Genomic DNA, 14,794 nt, shown 5'->3' with positions numbered 1-14,794 from the left:
CATGAAGAGAATCTAATAAAATAACAAATTCCTAAGACATTTTGTTGAAAGTATATTCATTTAATGAGACACCTTTTAAATTATACCTTAAATTGAATAGCCCACTATACTGCCTCCATTAAGGCTACATGAGTGAAATTCACAAAAATTACTGGTAAACATATATTTTATAATAAATAATGCCAAGATTGCTTCAAATAAATACAATCCAATATATGAACATAGTATTTTTGGTGAGAGATTTCTGCACACGAAAAGGACAAAGTTGGCTACCTTCTGCATTTTGTTTTTTACACATTCTAATGAAGACAGATTCACTTCTCCAAATAGTTTTAAATACAAAATTAGATCAAGAATTTTTAAGAAGTCTCTGTACCACACCTCCTCACATTATTTTAATTTCAAAATCCCACTCAAAATAGTATGTGTTGGAAAAATCTTTTTTTATTGTTTGGGTTTTTGTGTTTTAAATGTAAATGAACATTCTTTAGTGAATATTCTATAGGACTAAAGATTTACTTAGTCCTTGCTTAAGGAAACAACTCAACAAAAGCATTAATCAAGAAGAAACATTATATCTCACTAAAAAGAAGTCAAATTACCTTAAGCAAAAATATTATCTACCATTCAAATGTGTGGAATAATGGATGCTCATTCATTTAAGTAAATGGTTTTCAGAATGAACAGATTTGTTTTAGAAGTGAATGTAATTTCCTAAACACATGCACTAGTAGCAAATTCTGGAAATGTGTCTGAAAGAGACCTACGATGGCCCAACTACATTAACTTAAACCCTGATAATCCTACCAAGTATCATTATTTCATATTTAGTCATTTCAACAAATAACTGTGAAAGAAGGGACTTCCCTAAACATAAAAAGAACCTCACTTTACTAATTAGGAATAGGGTTAGAATGAGCAAGCACAAATTAACATAAGACACTGGGCTTACTTAAGGATGACCAGAGCCCAAAATAACTATCCTACCAATGTTGATTTCTACTTCCCTCTTCCATACAACATAGCCTAGCAAGTATAATTTTACAAGTGCCAAACGTTATATATAGTTTTCCATCTCAAGTAATCTATACCATGCTACATTTAAGATGGTGACCTAAATATCAAAGTCTCCATGTCTGAGAATATTAAACTTTCCAATAATGTTCAATTAGAAACAAAATAAAACCAACACATCTAATCTTTTTAAAGCACTTTTTCATAACTTTAAAAATTACAAAATAATTAAAGTCATCATTTATACAAATAGAAAAAAGTTGCTCTCTTTAAAGGGTAAATGAGATCACAGTTAATTTTGTTGAGCTGAATTAGTATTCTAAAAGTGGCTCTTTTAAAACAACATCTTTTAAATAATAAAGCCACAGAAGTTAAGGTCTTATAAGAGTGAAAAATATTGCTAGTAAAAAATATTTTATGATACTAACAGGTTAACTTTTAGTGTATAATACTGAGAATTGCAGTAACAAATGCAATAAAAAAATCAAACACTGAGGTTGTTCTACATTAATCAGAAAATAACCCTTGGACAGCTATCAGACTGAAAATTTCCCTCCAAACCTTTTGGAAGTTTGGGTTTTGTGTGCATGTGTCTAGCAGACATCTGTTCCTCAAAACAGTATCAAGTAGTTATCTCTCACCATTTGAGAGTCTCTCTCCAGAATCATAATGTTCTTGTGTCACCCGAGTAGATGTGGAATTGGAATTTTGCAGCAAGTCCATTAAAAGAACAACTTTATTATCTATGTGCTCTTGTAATTTGTACATACGTTGGTCAATGTAGTCCATAAGTTTCTTCTCCATCAGTTCCATATTTTTAGAAATTATCTTTTCCAAGTAAGAACAAACAGGCTGCTGTTCCACTCTGTAAATAATAGAATAAGTTATCATTTTCTAGTTTCACCCAGTTCAGCCAACATAACATTTTTGAATGGATTCCCCACCTCTCCTGAACTCCATTTCTCCCATGCCCAGTGTTTGCTGAACGTCTCCCACCTCAATGTGTCACAAGCAATTCAACATGTGCAAAATGGAAATCATGTACCAGAATATTCATTCAGCTGCCTGTTCTAGGTAGTTCGTGCTAACTTTCTTATTGTGCCACCTCCTTCTCTTCATGCATATGGCTACCTTGTTCACACCCTCATCCTCTTTCCTGAACTAGTTCAGTAACTTTCTTATTGGTTTCTAGTTTTTAGTCTCTCCCCTTTCTAATCCATCATCTACACAGCTATCAAAACCTTTTCCTATAAAGCACAGGTCTGGGAGTGTTGGTCCAATATATTTAGTGGCTCCTTATTCCTTCCAGGATAAAACAAAGTCCTCAGCTTAGCATTTTAAGCCCTTGTTTTAGCTCCAATCTATCTTTCAAACCATATCCCATTACTCCCCATCACATCCACTATATTTTAACCAAACTGGCCTAACTGCTATTTCTTATGGTACCTCTCCAACACTGCAGGTGTGGATAGGCATTCCATCTTTGTCCTCCAAGTACCTCTGCACACAGACTGTCCTCCCACTTCTAAATGCACCTCTTAGAATTTTTAGCTTCCTCCAAGGCTCAGCTCAGGTGCCACCTCCTACCTGAATCTTTTTCTGACCATCCTAGATGGAAGTGATCTCTCCCTGCTCAAAATGTCTTCTGCTTATTTTTTTTATTACATTTTGTATCCAACCAAGTAAGGAAATAAGCTTCTTGAGAAGAAAGATTATTTTTCATTTCTTTATTTGTTTCTCTACTATCCAGCAATGTCTTGAACATTTTAAGCACTCAATAAATGCTCATAAATTAGACTAGGAAAAACTCTCAATTTTTAGATTTAAACACATACCCAGTAAATTATTCCCATCATTTTTTTTAAATCTCCCAGGTTTCTTTTGAATTTCAAAATTCAGATGAAAACTTAACTCCCAGTCTTAAAAATATTTTCATATCCTTCTCCAAGTAGTTCCACCCAGAGCCAGGCTGAGGCATCTGTATACCTTAGACAGCATTAAAAAATTAACATTTTGGGGTAACTAGCCGAATTGGATGGTTTTAAATGTAACATCACTAGACTATGTAGTATGAAGACAGGGAATGTTCTATCATTAAAAATGTATACATTTGTAAAAAGCAATATTCAAAAGTGAACTTTGTTAATACAAACAGTACTACTAAAAAAGTTGAACCAGAATATATGACACAGAAAACAACTGACATAAGTCAGGTTCTCTTCACCATTCCCAAAACTATCATGTTATAAGACTTACCCAATGCTTACAACACCTTCATTTGGTTTGGTATTGTTTCCCTGAGGCTTATTCTTGTCTCCTACGCGGAGATGGTTTACTTGACTACACAGGTTTTGAAGAAAAGGAAGCAGCTCAGAACTAGGTGTATTTGAGTTATCATTTGCTTTCTTTTGCAACCAAGAGGATATTAAAAATTTAAGATCATTTTCAGGAAGAATCTTTTTTTGTTGTATAGTTTTATGCTCTTCAGGATATTGAATATTTCCTATATTTCCTTTAGCAGAAAGTTCTGTGTTTTTGTCCATATAAGATTTTATATCTTCTGTGACCACTCCAGATGTCAATCCAGACTTACAAGAAAAAGATGGAGTGGATGACTTATCTAATACTCCTGAAGTTGTTGACTTGTGCAATCCATCAAGCATATGTTCATCTCCAAAAACAGCTGAATCTTTCTTTCCCAACATACACTGAAGTTGTTCTCCAAAAGGAATACAATTCTAATAGGAAAATACATATGTAAAGAAATATACTTTAAAAGAGAATAGCATGCTTATTAGCAAAAGTGCTAATATAATTGTTTACTTTTACAGTTTTACAGTATTAATTAATTCCCAACACCACAGAAATTTTTATTTGCATGAGTCATTCTAAAGGCAATTTTCTATGTGGCTTTAATAAATACACCCCCTTGAACCCATTCCCTCTTTCTTAAAAAAAAAAATTGGACTAAATGAGCTAAGGTCCTTTCTAGTTCTACTATGGTTCTATTAACTACTCAATTATAAAAAGTTAGTAATGACTACTTTTAAGCAAGCTCTCTTGCCTTCCTTTGGAAAGTTGCAAAGCTCATAATTATTTTTTGCATAGCAACAAAACCTCACAGGAATAGGTTTATGATAATCAAACTTAAAATGTCATTATCATTAGTAATTTTATGTCTGCATTATTATTGTTGCAATATATGATTTTAACAAGTGTGAGTTGTATATGACCAACTACATCTTCAAACTATCTTTTTTCCCTATTATGTCATTTTTATTTTAGTTTAGAAGAAATGTAATTTTTCATGGTATCATTATTATTTTTTCAAATATTTCCCATTATATGTATAAATAATTTTTAACACTGATTGTTTTTAAATTTTGACTTCCAAATTCTCTCCCTTTTTATAACCCTTCCTTCCTCCCTGAGGCGGTAAGCAATCTGATATAGATTTTATGAATAATAATGCAAAACATTTTTCCACATTTGGTGGAAGAGGTCTCAAATGAAAAAAAGAAGAAAATGAAATAGAGTTCATTTCAGTAAGCATTCTGAATTCATCAGTTCTTTCTCTGAGATAAGATGGTATTTCTCATCATAAGTCTCTGGGTCTGTCTTGGATCACTGCATTGCTAAGAATAATTAAGTCACTCACAATTGTTCATCAAGCAATATTGTTGTCACAATCTACAATGTTCTGGTTCTGTTCATTTCCCTATGAAATCATTTTAAAGTAAATCTTTTCAGATTTCTCTGAAGTCATCTTACTCATCATTTCTAATAGAAATTGTATTCCATAACTATCATATACCACAAATTGTGTAGCCATTCCCCAATTGATGGACAGTGTCTCAATTTCCAATTCTTTTCTCCCACAAAAAGAGCTATAATTTTTTTTTTAATAGGTGCTTTTTCTTTTTTTTTTTAATCTCTTTGGGATAGAGACCTAAAAACTATCTTTTTGACCTAAGGAGAATAAAGCTAAATTGATATATTTGCCATGTATTCTTCTATTTGATCTATAAGAATACTTTAAAAAAAAAAGAGAGAGAATAACTTTAAACATAGTAACTAGGTAATGAATTCCAGGGAGAAAAAAAGACTGATTCTTTATTATAGAACATTTATCAAGTGTTGCTCCAAGGAAGAAACAAAATAAACCTAGTGACAACTTAAAAAGCCCAAGTCCCTAAAGTGTCTTCTATCTATAGGGCATCATAAGAAAGTCTAGTCTTTAGAATTACAATTTTAATCCATCAAAATGACTAGTTCATTGGAAAATTAATATCTAGAGGAAACATTCTAAAAGCAGAAAATGTATATGTTCTTTACAAATTCCCTAAAAAGCAATTGTTAAATCAATGGAAAAAGGGAAAACATACAAAGATTCCTGGAGTCAATGTGGTTTTTTTTTTATCAAGACCAAACTTTTCATGTAATTTTCCAGTAATTTCTAATCAGTTTGCTAATATCATACAGCATGATAACTTACTCGCTGTTGAAATCGAACCATGTTCATGAGTTGTTGAGCACCTGGTGATAATTTTGATCCCATGGATTCCATCATGGTTTGAACCCTGTCTAGATCTATCCTTGATCCTAGAGCAGGAAAGCTTGTTGAAGAATTTGCAGAAACTGTCCTTACTTGTACTACAATTTTACTCACAAATATATTTTGTTTATCACCAAAAGAAAGTAGCTGTTAAAAAAAAGTTTTTCAGAAAATTAGAATGATATACATTTTTAAATATGTCTGAAATAATGTCTACATAGTAACACTTCAAGAATAAAATTTTCCTTTTGGTGTTAATTTTTTATTATTTTAAAATAAATTACAATTCTTATTAACTTCATCTCTGATACTCTGGAACTTGTGTGAATTTTAGATTTACTCCACCCTGCTTAGTCTTTAGAATTCTAGCAACCAGGAATGTATAACCCCCCCCCCCACCTCTTAAGAGTTAACTGTAGGGGAGGATGGCCTATGACAGGCATGTGCTAGCAAGTGACAAATCAGAAACAACTGACTGACCCCCTGGGCTGTCCAAAGCCAAGCTTAAGCCACCATTGGTTCATATGAGACACAGGAAGTGATGTAAAGAATTGCCTAGATATTTCGCGTCACTTCCTGCGGCGTTGAGAGCTCTAGGCAGATTTTGGCATGCTTGAGGCTTTAGCAGACTTCGGTAGTGGAGGTCACTGGGAGGAGCTCTGTAAGCGTGGTTTAGGTGAGGCATCTTCCCTGAATTGGCCTCAGTGAGTGATAAGGCTGACTCCCCCTTTCCTTTACCTCCTGAAGGCACTATCCTCCGAGGAAGCCCCTCATCTTAGAGGAGGCCTCCTGGAAGCCAAGCTAGATTTAATCTTCTGAGAAGGCCCCTTGGCTGAGGCCTCTGAACTTCCCTTGGCTGAGGGAAGCTGGAAAAAATCTTATGCCCTTTCCCTTTTCTCCTCCTTCTTAATTTCTTCCTTCTATTGTAATTAAACCACCATAAAATCCCAAACTGACTTGAGTATTTCATTGGGATTGAATTTTAATCCCTGGCAACCACTAATATAATATATTCAGTCAACAACCCTAAATTTTACCTTAACACTTGCCTCTGTGCTATTCCCCAAGGAGTTTATCTATGAAAATTCCTAAAAGGGTTCTTTTAAGTTGAGTCAATTGCAGGGAACCTTCCAACATGTCAGTGAAATTCTAGGATGTTAAAGACACATTTTTAAATTTTTAATTTCCCCCCAATTTTTTAATATTTTCTTTAAAATTTTTAATTCCAAATTCTCTCCCTACTTTTCATCTTCCCTCTTTTCCCACTCCCCCCTCTTGAGAAAACAAGCAATTTAATACAGATTTTACTTGTGCAATCATATAAATATTTTTCCACATTAGCCATTTTAAGACACAATGTTTTAACACTATTAACTGCTATAAGTGGGTCTAACACACAACCCATTTAGCTCAGTATTTTGGCTTAGACAGTAACACAAAACAAACTGTTAAAGAAGGTTATCCTTTTACAAGACAAGGTTGACCTTCTTCAACCTCACAAAGATTAAAGATACCTTAGTATCTCAGGCATTTTGGTTTCCATTAACTATGAATGTTATCCATCAATTATTCTGAACAAGGCAGGGTTCTTAGCCCTTTTTGTACAATGGACTTCTCCAGAAGTCTGATAAAGCCCACAGGCCCATTCTTAGAATAGTTCTTTTAGTGGAATGTAATAAAATACATATAATTACAAAGGAAACTAATTATACCAAAATACAGTTACCAAAATTATTTTAAAAACAAGTTCATGAAAACCAAGTTAAGAATCTCTGGTCTAAACTGATTCTAATCATTTCAAACAATAACACTTCTTGAAGGTAACGAGTTACATAAAGTTTGAAACCAGGTATTTTAAATAGTAATTCCTTTCACTTGTCCTCAACTCTCTAGTTTGATAGGAAACCTCATAGGATTTGGTGAAAAAGTTGGAATCCACTTGATTCATAAAGTTATTATATGAACTTTTCAGGCTGAGTCATTCTAATTTTCTTGCTATATCTGAAAAACGCAGCTCTCACCCCCTGAATGTTTTATTGTCTTGCAGTGAATCCTGCCCAGCCATGTTAATTTTTTTCTTAAGATTCACTCATAGGGTATTCCAAGGATACAAAGGAAAAAGCATATTCTATTAGTTTCAGTACCCTTTAAAACACATATGACTAGTCACAAAAGAAAAAATATCATATATATACTGGCATCAAAAAAATACATGCAAAAAAATTGAGAATTTTAGGAAAAAACTTCTAAATTTGTATGGTTTCAAATGAAAATTAAGTAGATCTAATTCAATTATGATAGCTAATGTTTAAGGTTTATGAAGTACTTTACACATATATCACCTTTGATTTTCTTAATAAATCCATGAGTTGGGTGTTATTCTCATTTTACAGGATTTAAAGGAAACTGAGGTTAAAATAGATTAAGTGATTTGCCCAGCATGCAAGGCAGAATTCAGACTCAGATTTTTCCTGTCTTTATTCCTAATGTTCTAGTCAATATACCAAAATGAAAAAAGTAAAATACTGAAGTAACTTTAAAAGTTAAAATTAGTCCTTTAAAAGACTATTAATGAGGGGTAGCTGGGTAGCTCAGTGGATTGAGAACCAAGCCTAGAGACGGGAGGTCCTAGGTTCAAATCTGACCTCAGCCACTTCCTAGCTGTGTGACCCTGGGCAAGTCACTTGACCCCCATTGCCTAGCCCTTACCACTCTTCTGCCTTGGAGCCAATACACAGTATTGACTCCAAGACGGAAGGTAAGGGTTTAAAATTTAAAAAAAAAAGACTATTAATGAAATGCCTTACCTTAATTTTACAAGAGTCTGTGGAACATTCTAATTTTAGGTACTTCTTATATAAAGTAATCTCATTTTCACTAAAAAAAAAGAAGTGATTAATGATTTTTTATTCCATGTATAATCACTTTTAAATGTCTTATATTTCAAAATTAAGTATTAATGAACCAACATTTAAATAAATATGAGGACTACTTTCTAGCACTCTGCCACTGATTCAAGATGGTGACAGAATAAGGAAAGAATAAGTAAATCTTCCTTTCACTAACTTCTAAGTCAGAAAATGAAGCTTCAAATCCATTATCTCTCCTTCCAATCCATATGGCATAAACTGCCACAAGTCCTGACATCTATTTTTTTTAAGTGTGTTTTGAATCATTTTATTTTTATGCTGTAATCATTTCCTAATAACTCCACTATCTCCAACATATTTAACTTCCCAAGAAAGTTAGGGAAACCACATAATTCTTTACTTGGGACTAACCAAGTACGTTCCACATTTACCAAAAGAAACATCAGCCCTCTGGAACCAGAAATGGTCATGATCTAAACTCCGCTGGCTTTTAATGCTATCTTAATTTACATTATCACAGTCATTGTATAAACTGTTCTCCTGGTTTTGGTTTCTTCATTGTACATGCAGGTTTCATGTTTCTCTGAATTTTTCATGTTCATCATTCCTTCAGGTAAAATAATAACATGAATAAACCAATTTGTTCAGCCAATGTCTAACAGTTGTTTTAAGTGTTTTGCTAAAAAACATTGTTGTGAATATTGTTATATATGGGGCATTTATTTCTCTCACTGGCCTTTCTGAGTTTGGTTCTCTGGCTTGATATGAATAGCTGAGTAACTTTCTCATGTGCTCCCAAATTTCTAGTTAGTTCAATGAACTCTAATAACACTGCAAGAATGTTCCAGGCTTTCCACACCCTGAACAGACCCCCTTTTCTAGCCTTCTTCACCTACAGTCCAGCTACACTGACCAACTTGCTGGTCTTCAAACATGAAAGAAACTCCATTTTCCACTTAGCTGTTCCAGGGTATAGAGCACTAGGGTCTAGCATCTAGAAGATCTGAGTTCAAATCTCATCAATCTTTATTATTATTTATTAGCTGTGTTTCCGAGTCAGTTTTTACCTGTTTACCTTCTTTTGTGTAAGTATAAAATGAGCTAATTTTAACCGACCTCCCAGGATTGTTGTGAAATTCAAAATGGAATAATATTTTTTAAAAGATTAGCACAGTACCCGGCACATAGCAAGCACTCTATCTTTTCCTTTTCCTCCCCTTTGCCTTTTCACTGCTTGGTTTCTCATGCCTAGAATATTCTCACTCCTCAATTCAGCCTCCTAGATTCACTGTCTAAGCTTAAATTCCTCTTTCTCTAGGAGATTTCTACCCCTATGGTGCCTTCCCTGGGATTGCCTTCCATTTTGTGTGTGTATGTGTGTAAAGACACAAATTATTTTTGTGTTGAATTTCCCTCAGAATTCAAGCTACCTAAGGACAAAGATTGTTTTTAACGTTCTTTGTATTCCCAGCACTGGGCACATAGTAGGCACTTCATGTTTATGGATTGGAGAAGCTCTAGTTTGTGTTAGTGGAGGAAGTAATCATATAGAAAGGGAATTATAGATCTTCCATAGATCAAAATGTCTAGTACTTTGTGTTATTTATTTATGCAATCATCTTAATTCTCCTATTAGATCTTACATTTCTAAAGAGCTGGGACCAACAGAAATATCCAAATGACAAACATTCCTTATATGGTTAGTAATAATGGCAAAAATGTCCTGCTTCTAATTTCTTATATTACTTATCTGTCACAGGAGGGAGGTCTCTGTTTCCCTCTATAAAAAAAAAAGGCATGAACAAAGAAGGAAAAGAGTAAGAGTGAAATTATTCAAGTGGAGAGAGAAGCAGACTGTCTACCCCTGTATGGAGAAAAGGAAAAAAAATCTTCCATTACGTAGAAGGGACTAAAGACCAAGTATTTCCAACTTCAAAATTTGTCAAACAGATCTCCAGATCTCAGTATACATTTTTCCACATTAAAAATGGGAAAATAAAATACTATTATTCAGGGGCATTTTGAACTATAGGCTTTTGTAGAGAGGCATGAAAACTTAATCAACACATCTGATATTGTTTATATGGTAAAAACATTTGGAGTTCTAAACAACAAACTCAAGAAAACTTTTGGACTATAACCCATTTGAAAATTGGAGGTAGTATGGTGAAGTGCAAAGAGCATTACAGTTAAGGTTGGAAAACTTGAACCCTGCTCTGGACAACGTTTCTAGATAAATGTGATATCTAGAGTTCCAAGCTCTAGCAGGCTGGAGGTTGAAGGTGGGAATAAAAACTCTAATATCCCTTTTAATCTCTAAAATGCTGATTTTTGGTATGCTTTTGTAACCTCAACAGTACATCTGTGTACTTTCCCAGAAAACATTTGAATAATGAATTTAATACTTATTTCAGGGTCACTGGTTAGTCAAAGACCTGGGATAATTAAAATATAAGCAAAAGATTTAGAAAAATTCAAATTTTAAGAGACACAAACCTGTTATTCTGGATAGTACAAACACTCTCTCCTCTACTGGTTCCACAATATTCCTCTCTGGCATATACTTCCATATTCCTTGCTTCACTTAAAATCCTGAGTGAAACTATTTCTTCACATCTCTGAGGATTACACTTCAGGTATAGGAAGCAGGAACTTTCATCTTCATTGTCCACTTTCCTCTTCAAGAGAACAAGATCCTCACTGAAAAATTATTTTTAATGCATATTTAGTTAATTATATGAGCCATTATTGGATATTATAACTTTTGAATTTTTAACACCAAGTTATGCCCACAAACTGAATTCTATACTACTAGCGCAGGTTGACAAACTACTAGCTTTTCTGGGATATCACCTTTCTAACTATCTGTATTCTCCATTCTTTTTTTCCCCTCTGCCATTCTTTTTGCTTGGTAGGAAGCAATAGAAAAATGTGAGGGGGAAAGCAAGAAGACTTTTAAAGATCTTTTTTTTTTTCAATTCTATGAGAGAGAAAAAGTTGCTTTTTGGAAACTAAGCAAGTAGCCATACATATACACATACACACTTCCCTTAGGAAATGATCACAGCCTATTTTGGACTATTTCCTCACCTGTAAAATAAGCATAATTGGAGGAAAAGTCAATAACCACTGAGAATTTAGGAATACCTTCAAGATGCTGTTTCTGAAAGAAGTGAATAGACACAACAAGTTTTGTTTTGGTTTTTTTAACTGAAGAAATTAGGAATAAAACATTCAGATAGAGCATGTAATACTATAGAAAAATATTATTCATAGCAAGCATAGGGGAAAGAAGGGAAGTGAGTCCTGATTCTACCTCTTACTACTTGACACTGGGCAAATCATTTTAGTCAATCTGAAACCCATCAATAAAATGGGGCTAATACTTACCCTACTTACCTCACAGAGTTTATAACATCACAAGATTTTGAGCTGAATAGATCATCCTATCTACTCCCATTTTTTTAGAGATGATGAAATATTAGTAAGTATAAAAAACAGCTGACATATATATATAAATATCAAGAAAAGGTTTAAAAGCACTTCACATACAGTGTCTTATCTGAACTCCACATCCTTCAGAGTTTTACAGACATTAGGGGGCAGCTGGATGGCTAAGTGGTTTGAGAGCCAGGAGTAGAGACAGGAGGCCCTGGGTTCAAATCTGGCCTCAGACACGTCCTAGCTGTGTGACCCTGGGCAAGTCACTTAACCCCCATTGCCTAGCCCTTACCATTCTTATTGATTCTAAGGCAAAAGGTAAGGGTTAAAAAAAAAAAAGTATTACAGACATTAGTTAAAATTAACTCAGTGTACTGAAACACTGGGAGGCTAAATGATCTGGCCAGTCACACAGTCAGTAAGTACCAAAGCAGGGTTTTGAACTTATTGCTCTTCTGCCTCCACTTCTACCACTTTTTCCATGATATCATGTTAGTAAACTAAGGCCTGAAAACATAAAATGACTTCCTCAGGTCATAAAAGTGAAGAAAGAAGCAGAACTGAATTGTGAACCTAAGTCTTCTGACAAATGCTATTCTTTCCACTATAGTGTGCTACCTTCTTCTTTTGAGATACTTTGTAAGCTATAAAGTGCAATAAAAATGTGAACCATTGGTATTATGAAAATGATAGTTGGTTACCGAATCTCCTGGGTGCACATGTGTATGGAATCATAGTATTTAAACTGGAAGGGATCTCATTATTGACATAAATGTAACTTTAAAGTCTGCAAAGTGCTTTGTCTATATTATCTCCTATGAGTCCAATGACCTTAGAATTAGGTACCAAAAGTATTGTTATCCTCATTTTACAATTTAGGAATTTGAGGCTCAGTGAAGGAAAATCAATTGCCAATGATTGCACAAGGTAGGATTTGGATGCAAGTCTTCCTGATTCCAAATTCTGTGTGTAGTACTATATCCAATAGTCTACATGTCCAAATCCCTTATTTTGCTGATGAGCAAACCAAAGAGGTTAAGTAACTCAGGCCAGGTCACAATAGTAGCAAGTGGCACTATGTACAAACACAGAAATATCTATCCATCTACACACAAACAGATATAAAATACAATAAAATGTATTTGTTATGCAAACATATTTATACAATACATAATATACACAAACATGTGTACATACATATGTCTGGAAAGAATAATGAATCTGACCTCAAAGGAAATCTGACTTCCCATTCCTATTCCTACATTATTAGCTGTCTAATCAGCTAGTCAATAACCATGTAGTTATATATTCTGCACCAGGCACTGTGTTTAGTACTTAGGATATAAAGAAAGTCAGTGAATGAGTCAATAAATATCTATTAAGTGCTTCCTGCAAAAACGTCGTGTTCTTGATTAACTCATAATCTAATTCAAACAATTCTATACATACGAGCCACTTACAAGATAAATGGGAGATGATCAACAGAGAAAGAGGACTGACATTAAGGGAACAGAAGGGATTTGAGCTGGGACTTGAAGATAAGTCTATGCCTGGTTCTTTACCTGAAAAATGAGGTTAGCAATAACTGCACCACCTACTCCCTGGGGTGATGAGGTTGGGTGCTTTCTACATATTCAGTTCATTTCCAAATGCTCTCGCACCTTCCCGCTTACATGCCTTTGTGCGTGAGACTAAATATTCATGCATGTGCATCTATACATAAATCCACATAAATGACCCAATGCGCCCCTACACACACCTGTCCACACATACACCTGGGGCACGGGCTCTTCTCCCACCACCTTCTTTAGGGTCCGGTTTCGGAGAAAGGCTCTTCCGAAGACCCAGGAGCCAGCTCCCTCTTCCCTCAGCCTGCAATCTCTCCCACCCCAGCTGGCGCTTCAGGCAAGCAGGAAAGAGATCCTGTTTCCGACCTTCGTGTCCCTTCACCTACCCCGGCGCCGGCGGTCCAAGCACTTTCTCATCCCCGCTGTCTCCGCCGCCACCATCAGGGCCTCCATGACCCGCGTTAATCAGGCGAAGGCTCTGGGCCAAGCCCCACTGAGGAGCCTCCCAGGAGGAGGAGGCCACCAAGCGGGGAACCTCCCCACCGTCCTCGACCCCGGGTTCCATGCAGCCCTCAGGCCCTTCAGGCTAATGCCACCTCTGCCTCCCGCGCCAACCGTTCCCTTCCCGCCCTAGCTGGGCCGGGGGGACCCCACCCCCAGCCAGAATCCGGACCGAACCGAACTGACAGAGGGCCTGAGGAACTTCCCTATGAACGGCACGTGTTTCAGACCGGGCAGAGTTCGCCAACGAAAGGGCCACTTCCGGATACTTAGTCAGCGCCGGCCGGCAGAGAAGAGATCACGTGGGTTACGCATGCGCACAACGGTTTTCCCGGGACTCACGGTTTTTCCCACAGAAAAAGCGGAGAGAACTAGGCAGGGGAAGGAACCAAAAGGAAAGGAAAGGACATGCGCTTTCTATTCAGTTCTTCGCATTCCCTTCTTTCCTCCTTCATTGGTTCTTTCAGCCGAGCTTTATTAAGCCTCAGCTGTGGACAAGACGCTGTTTCAGATGCTGAAATTAGAAACACAAACTTTCCCAGAACTCAAAAACCTGATTCTCCTGGGTGGAAAAGGGAAAGACCAACTATACATGCATACATATATGCACGTATACATATATGTATGCATGTATAGATGGTTTCACACACACTATATATATATATGTGTGTGTGTGTGTATATATATATATATATATAACTTGGACAGAAACCAAGAAATTCTGAGACAGAAGTTTGGAAAGAGGTCATTTTACACATGAAAGACAACCTGGGCAAATGATTAGAGAAGAAAAATGTTTAGCCTAGAGTAGTTAGGCCAGGGGTGGAGCAATCCAACGGGCTTTT

General features: G+C 35.6%; 1 protein-coding gene across 1 annotated transcript; it reads right to left on the bottom strand.

Moving 5' to 3' along the window:
• Positions 1-39: 39 nt before the first annotated feature.
• On the bottom strand, positions 40-14,253 carry C1H10orf88 (chromosome 1 C10orf88 homolog). The gene is made up of 6 exons (XM_001376309.4): positions 13,835-14,253; positions 10,936-11,139; positions 8,377-8,446; positions 5,510-5,716; positions 3,271-3,752; positions 40-1,879 (listed from the first exon to the last, which is right to left on the bottom strand). Exons 1-6 carry the CDS (start codon positions 14,011-14,013, stop codon positions 1,645-1,647), a joined length of 1,377 nt encoding a protein of 458 aa, XP_001376346.2. The 5' UTR covers positions 14,014-14,253; the 3' UTR covers positions 40-1,644.
• Between the last annotated feature and the right edge of the window lie 541 nt (positions 14,254-14,794).

The sequence above is a fragment of the Monodelphis domestica genome, chromosome 1 (genome assembly GCF_027887165.1).
Source record: "Monodelphis domestica isolate mMonDom1 chromosome 1, mMonDom1.pri, whole genome shotgun sequence".
Taxonomy (NCBI): Eukaryota; Metazoa; Chordata; class Mammalia; order Didelphimorphia; family Didelphidae; genus Monodelphis; species Monodelphis domestica.
This window is presented reverse-complemented; position numbering and strand designations above follow the sequence as displayed.

Bases quoted from the DNA above. Each gene is read 5' to 3' on its own strand.
- C1H10orf88 (XM_001376309.4), bottom strand. From the start codon at position 14,013: ATGGAACCCGGGGTCGAGGACGGTGGGGAGGTTCCCCGCTTGGTGGCC. The intron at 11,140-13,834 runs GTAGGTGAAGGG...ATAATTTTTCAG, and splicing joins CTTGGACCGCCGGCGCCGGG to TGAGGATCTTGTTCTCTTGA. The intron at 8,447-10,935 runs GTTTGTGTCTCT...CTTTTTTTTTAG, and splicing joins TGTACTATCCAGAATAACAG to TGAAAATGAGATTACTTTAT.